Consider the following 7,244-nt stretch of genomic DNA (forward strand, 5'->3'; position numbering starts at 1 on the left):
TTCTTTATAAGTATGTTATTTGGAACTCAATGGCACTAAAGCTGAAAAGTTCACTGTCTTTATTATTGCTATACATTCCATGTCTATTTTCAAATGTGTCCCAACTCTTAACTGAGACCAGTGAAGTGCTGGTTGGTTGATGCTATGATCTTATTGAATAATTAGCAGATGAATCACTCATTTATGATTTCATATCAATAAATGCCAGTATGTATATTTGTAGTAATTGTGTTAAAGCATTATTCAAGATAAGACAGACACACACACTGGATGTACAGTAATCTTTTATTTCTTCAGGAGGCAACTCATGAGAACATTATTTACAAACCAGGATGGTGATGGGATCTTTTGGTTTATCACATAAAACTGCTCTCAGAAGAAAGGTCCACTCTGTTAGAAGCTGTGTCTGGACTTTTCCTTCAAATAAAATTCAAAAGAGCTGCAACTTCAGCAAAATCAATTAGTGGAAAAAACAATCTTCACTAGTTAGAATGAAAGTGCTTCAACTACAGCTTTTATTTTGGTACAAGAGCAAGTGAAGCTGTGAACAGATTCATTTCACACGAGCTCTCTTTCAACATCCATCGGTAATGACATTAACTTTATTGAGGATATTTGCTCTCAGGTATGATGCTTTCATTTGTAAACCCTTGTAATGTCTCACTCAGCGAATTAACTATTTATCTGGGATCAGCTCGAGGCCTAATTCGTCAAAACTAAGTTCGGTTTCATCGGGAGCCAGCGCTGGGCAACAGAACGTGCACAACAGCCCAGTTCTGTTAGTGGGAACGGAGACAGGCGACATTCAGGTGGAGTTGGTTGATGTTGACTGGCCCTGCTGTGAAAATGTGGACCCCCGGTGGACTCTGGTCTGGGAGGCAGATGGATGAGAAAGGGGCGATAGAGAAACGGGGCGGAGACGGGCAGTGATGTCATGATATGATCAGGCTTTATTATCGGAGTCTCTGAAATTTAAAATCACTCAAACATCTGGTCTCTGTTGTGAGGCTCCATGCATCCATCAGTCTGTCCCTTTGACACTTAGTCCTTCCCAACCTCCACCTCACGCGATGCCGCTCAGTCCTCCAGGGCCAGTTCGTTGAGTTCCTCGTCCAGCTCCTCCAGGTCTTCACCCGTGAACAAGTTCTCATCCACCGGTACATCCTCTTCTTCCTCCTCCTCCTCCTCTCCTCCTGAAAGGCCGTTGGCCTCAGCGCCGCCACAAGCTCCGTTCATCTGCTCCACTGTAGACGAGCAAAGAAATAGGATGATTAAAGTTGGTTCCTGTGTGCATCAGAAATACTCCTTTTGTAATAAAAAGGTTAGTTTTCTTACAGCTCTCATCATCTGTTGGTGCGCGTTTAGTCCGAGAGGCGAAGCGGTCCGTGGTTGCCATGGTAATGCCCGTGTTGTCGACCTCTTGTGGAACAAAACGGGATACGTCTATGTCCTGGTACTCTGTGGAATCAACCTGCAATAGGAAGGTAAACAGCAGGTTCAGACAGGAGAGGGACACAAGAAATATTAACATCAATCAATCAATGTAAAAAACAAACGTGAACCACACTTGGCCTGTTGCTGTGTTCCATAAAACCTAAAAATGTTCCTAAGTAAGTGTCTGTATGGGGCTTCATTTTTTTTTATTAATACAAAAAACAAATAATCGTCCTCTCACACAGAAGCACTGCTCCTGATAAGCCTGGAGCCCCTTGTCAGCATTCTGGGCTTTAAATATGTAACCCGACGCCCTGGCAGCTAGCTGGGCTTGAACAGCTGTTTACAGTCGGTCAGGAAGCCTGTGGGTGAAGGCTGTGACATCACTTTGTTGAACTGACGACACAGCTATATTATTTATATTTCGCATCACGTAAATTTCATCATCACCTCTTCCTGATCGTTTTCCTCGTCGTCGCTGGCGTATCGAGTGTCGTCGGCTTCAGCATCGTCATCGTCCACCAGCTCCGGATGGAACTCGAACACCTCACGTCCACTCACCTACACAGACAGATAAATCCATTAGTAAATGAAAATGGTACAAAGTGTAAACAGGAATCTTTTAAGAGACACGGATAACAGAGGAACTTACTATGAGTGATTTTCCAGCCTTGAAGTCAGCCTTCTTCTTCTCCATGTCCTCCATCGCCTTGTCCGCCTGTTAAACAACAATCGTTTAGTTTGTCACATTAAGATTCATGATTTAATCCTGAAGACATGATTTCCATGGGTTCCCACCTTGTCCTGCCTTTTCCTCTTCTTCCAGGCCAGGAAAGTCTCCAGGGTGATTCGAGTCACGTTGGGACCCAGAGCCGCTCGCTGTGGGACGAGAGACAGACGTCAGCTTCAGCAGTTTAGACCTAAACTTGTTTTTCTAAATCGTATTTCTGCATCTCTCCCTCCACGCCTCCTTACCTCGTTTTCCACCAGCTCCTCCAACGAAATTTCATCCTCCTTCTCCTCTTTCTTCTTGTCTTTCTTCAGGACGAAGCCGGGCGGCAGGGCATGTCGGTACATACACTCGCCACCGCCTCCCGGACAACTCCAGAACCAGCCGTACTTATTGTTCTCTATGGCGTCCAAGAAGAATTTACACACCTGCAGACAACACAGAGGACATTGTTACATATAAATATTTAATTTCTTTGTTAAATGTTCATTTTCAAGTTTTAAACCAGACTCACAATGTGTGTTTTGGACTGAGACTTCTTCTCAGCTTCTCCATGTTTCTTGTTGATCACCTCCTCCAGCTTCTTCTCGTCCCAGTTGTCCATCGTATCTGAGCCGAACACAAACAGGAACCATATTAAACACGACCGGTAGAGATCAGCTGCTGAATGTTAAACAGTGTTATCATGTTGTGACCTTTGAATGCTCAATGACGACATTTCAGCATTTCATTCCGCTGAATAGTTGCTGCAGTTATATTTGCACTTTGTTCTTAAATGTACTTACATTTAAAACTTGATTTTAACCTCCGTGGCAGGGATTGTAACAGCTGTCTTTATTATTTATGATTACACCCACCGCTGAGGTGTATATATAATGAAATGACAAAGGTGTTTTCTTTTGTAAATTTGAGTAACGCAGATACAAATACATTTATGTAACTTCCAATGCAAAAACGTTTGTTTTCTGTTGTGAAGTGTATATATTTAACACTGCAGTTGTGCTGCTTGGTGCAGAAGCTGTTTCAGTAATTTAATACTCAACTCTGAATGTTTTGGAGTCTCTGCTCGGTGAGGGGGTCAGTTGGAATAGCAGCAGGGTGATACTGAATTATAAATTTATCTTCCCTTGTTTTATCGTTTCACTAAAGACGAACAAATCAAGTCAACTGCCAAACTGGTTTTAATTAGAAACGAATACAAAATAAGAAGCCGAGCCAACAGGAAACAGGCTTATGTTTGATAATAGCGTCTCCGCCCCAGGTTACATTTTCAGCCTTTTCATTTGACACCAAATCGTCTCAAGTGATTTCCACAAAACTTGGAAGGATGGGACACAGGCCAAGAAAGAGTTTTTTATTACTTTCTCTGACATTATGAGATGGTGGAGCTTTGACATTTTCACCAATTTCCCAGGGACTAATTCATGGATCTTAATTTGAAAAAGGAGACATATTTAAGGGACTGATATCTACGTGTGAACGTGAGTCTGAGCTGAAGCCCGAAGGTGACTGTGCTGGGCAGAGGTTCACTCTCTGCTGAGCGACATTCGATTTGTAAAATGAAATGCCATCAATTCTTAAAACTGTCAGAGGGACGAATTTTTCAGACACAGAAAGTCATGATGCTGAGGCTCTGGCATAACACACTGTACAGTTATATGATGGTGTCACGGACGCTGGGCACCAACCTTTCTCCAGTTCGTCATCTCTTTCGTCCACATAGAGACTTCTCTTCTCACATTTCCTCTCCACCGACAGGTCGTGGCTGAACTTGCACTTGTCCCCTTTAGTGCACTGACCCTGCTTGAAGAACGCACACAGCACTGACTTTGGGTCGACGCCTGCAGAGAAGAGGGGATAGTTTGTGATGATCTGTTCAGCAGGTTAGGTCAATAAAGACTTGATGCAGAGCAACACAATGTGATTAGGTAACAAGTCACTGTTGTGTCACAGCCGTGTGTTTGTTACCTATTGCGACTTTCTGGGCAACGACGACGGGTTTAAACAGCTCGTTGAGTTCGTCCAAATCTTTCTTCTTTTCAGCTTTCTTGTTGGTTCCATCCGCCTGGGCCATCACACACACACACACACGTTAAATGAGGGATGTATTGTTGAGAAGAACGCACAACAACACACCAGGGGACTGAAAACTCATTACAATCTAGTCGACCAGACAAAGAGAGGAAAAGGAATGTGGTGATAATGTTCGATCTGGGGAAACTTCCAACATGAGACAGTCGGGGGGTATGAAGGGATGGAGGGAGTTGCTCTGACCTGTTTTGCAGCTGGTCCTCCTGTTTTCACTTGATGAACAACAGTCTTGATGAACTTCTGCTGTTTGCCCCCTTTCTTGTTCTTCAAGCCAAACGTCTTGTCCTAAGAAAAAAAAAAAGGACAAGTAATCATCAGTTTCACGACTTCACCAACAGACGAACAAGAATCAGTTCCCTGCACTGGTTCTCTTTCATTATTACATCAACCAAACACAAAGGACCAGGGGAAATGCATTCATAGCAGCACAGAGCTTGAAGGCCTCCACATTGACAGAGCAAACCTTTACATTATAACTTGAAGGGAAATATTGACCTTAATTATACAACAGTGCTTCTACATTCCACCATTAGATCCTAGAGACAGGCTGCATCAACCCTCAGATGTGGCTGCTGCTTGGTTTTTATAAACACACAATCTGACGTGACGTGCATCCAAATTTAAACCACACAGTGTCAACATGGACATTAAACGTGTTACGAGAAAAGAAACAGTGCTATGAAGGAATTTACAGCTGTAGCACGAGTGTGATACAGTTGTGTGCGTTTGACACACAATTCCTTGTGTGTGGACTGTGATGTGTGTGTGCGAGTTAAACAGATGATGCAATGTTTCTATTCTACGTGGTAGTTTGCCTCTCCTGTCAGAAAAAACATCTGCAGCAAATATTGTTTGATTGTTTAATGGAGCTTCAACTTTCTCCGATTTAATATGTTAACTCTAAAGTGAGAATACCCACCAGGTTAATACACATCTGTAACAGCAGTTTCCTAAACGTTGTAATAAACTGTTTTCCTGTAGATTCTCTCCTTTATACTCACTTATTAATAATATTTACAGACTATAATCTCCATTCTCCAGTGAAGCATGTAGTTCTATTCGGTTAAAACCTCATTCTAAGACTAAATAAAGTCCATTAAGAGCCTTTATGGAGCTGACAGGTGTTTGGAATCACACTGACTCCAGGAAGAGATGGTTTCATTCGGACCTGATGATTCCTGAGGAGCTTTAAACTCTGGAAACTTCTCTGAACACTTCACTTATCACATCATGGTCAACTCGTCGCTGGGAACCAGTTCCCTCATGTGTCCCGAGGGCCGATGGGAACCAGGCCCGGATCCACTCGCTCCAGCTCCATTAACCACACATTAAACAATTCGGGTTATTAGAGTAAAGAATAAACAGATATATGAAGATGATGCTTCTGGGTTCCGCTGCAGACTTTAGGCTCATTAGCTCCCGGAGATAAGAGCCTGTGTGGCTGCTCGGCCCTGTTAGCATCCCGGCCTTCGGACAGCTGCTAGCTCCCGTAATGTGACCTCACTGTGATTTAAACTAATCCAAGAGGAAACTGGATTCATATTAAAAGTTTATAAACACTAACAGCCGTTCAGAAACCATGTTAACTTCGCGGTTCCCTCGTGACGACGCGTGCTAGCTTCGGTCAGAGAGCGGTTAGCTAGCTGCCCGGCTAGCTTCCCGGCTAGCCCCGCCATGCTCACACTCGTGTAGTTCCCTTCCTACCTCAATGATCTTCTCCTTCTTCTTCTCCTGGGTCTTCTTGTTGCCCCCGACCGGAGCGGGCTTCTTCGGGGGCATCTTGGCTCCGGGTCACCTGCGTTCAACCAGCGATGTTAATTCCAAAGTGCAGTTTGCTGAAGGGACGTCGCCTCCACATTTAGCTCGTTTAGCCAGATGTTGCTACCGAACCTGCGCGGAGCAGCTCAACCGACACATGTGAGCCAGGGACGTACGTTGACGTCATCGCGCTCACCGAGAGGCATGATGGGTAGTGTAGTCCATACCACAGACTATATATAAAGGTCCATGCCTATGGTCCATACACGTAGCCTACACAGGTTACAAATCGATTTTTCCATGGAGCCTCATTTCAGATTCAGATTTAGATTCAGATTTAGATTCAGATTCAGTATTCGATTCAGATTCAAATTTAGATTCAGATAGGATTCAGATCAGATCATGTCAGATTCAAATTTAGATTCAGATAGGATTCAGATCAGATCATGTCAGATTCAGATTCAAATTTAGATACAGGTTTAGATTCAGATTCAGACTCCCATTCAGATTCAGAATTCGATTCAGATTCAAATTTAGATTCAGGTTTAGATTCAGACTCACATTCACATTCAGATCAGATTCAGATATGATTCAGATTCACATTCACATTCAGATCAGATAGGATTCAGATTCAGATCAGAACAGATTCAGATTCAGATTCACATTCACATTTAGACATCACACAAACAATATCCAACAAGATACGTGTCAAAAAGCAGGTCAACAACAAACAGAAATCAGTGAAAGACATCAAGATAAAGATTAAGGAGGTAAAATATTTACTTCATTAAATTTAGTTAATTAACTAAAACCAGATGAAAGTGTCCTAATCAGAATAAAGAAATGAACAGCAGCTTTGTATAAATGGGTTTTAAGGAGCGTTTTAAAAAGGGGCGACATTCAAAGTGCCTGATCTCCTCAGGCATTCCAAAGTCGCCGGGCTCTGAAGGAAACAGCACAGTCACCTTCGGGCTTCAGCTCAGACTCAGGGACAGATAACAGAGATTTCCCCCGAGGATCTCAGGCAGCGGGTCTGGTCATAGAGGGAGAACAGCTCGGAGAGGAGGGGGGGGGGGGGGGGGAACCAGACAGGGACTAGACAGTGATCGAACATATATAAAAAATCAATTAAGTCATTTTATTGCAATATTAACCATCTATGTTGAGATCAGAAGTCATTCATTTTCAGATATCAAGTCAATATTTGTGTTACTACGCCCCCTCCCACCTT

At 43.1% G+C, this 7,244-nt stretch overlaps 1 protein-coding gene across 1 annotated transcript; it reads right to left on the reverse strand.

The window, feature by feature from the left end:
- Positions 1-267: 267 nt before the first annotated feature.
- zc3h15 (zinc finger CCCH-type containing 15) lies at positions 268-6,171 on the reverse strand. Its single transcript, XM_061087216.1, has 11 exons — positions 5,960-6,171; positions 4,439-4,540; positions 4,133-4,229; positions 3,853-4,005; positions 2,679-2,773; positions 2,410-2,592; positions 2,233-2,313; positions 2,087-2,152; positions 1,885-1,995; positions 1,336-1,471; positions 268-1,244 (listed from the first exon to the last, which is right to left on the reverse strand). Exons 1-11 carry the CDS (start codon positions 6,032-6,034, stop codon positions 1,078-1,080), a joined length of 1,266 nt encoding a protein of 421 aa, XP_060943199.1. The 5' UTR covers positions 6,035-6,171; the 3' UTR covers positions 268-1,077.
- Between the last annotated feature and the right edge of the window lie 1,073 nt (positions 6,172-7,244).

The sequence above is a fragment of the Limanda limanda genome, chromosome 15 (assembly GCF_963576545.1).
Source record: "Limanda limanda chromosome 15, fLimLim1.1, whole genome shotgun sequence".
In the NCBI taxonomy this organism is placed as follows: Eukaryota; Metazoa; Chordata; class Actinopteri; order Pleuronectiformes; family Pleuronectidae; genus Limanda; species Limanda limanda.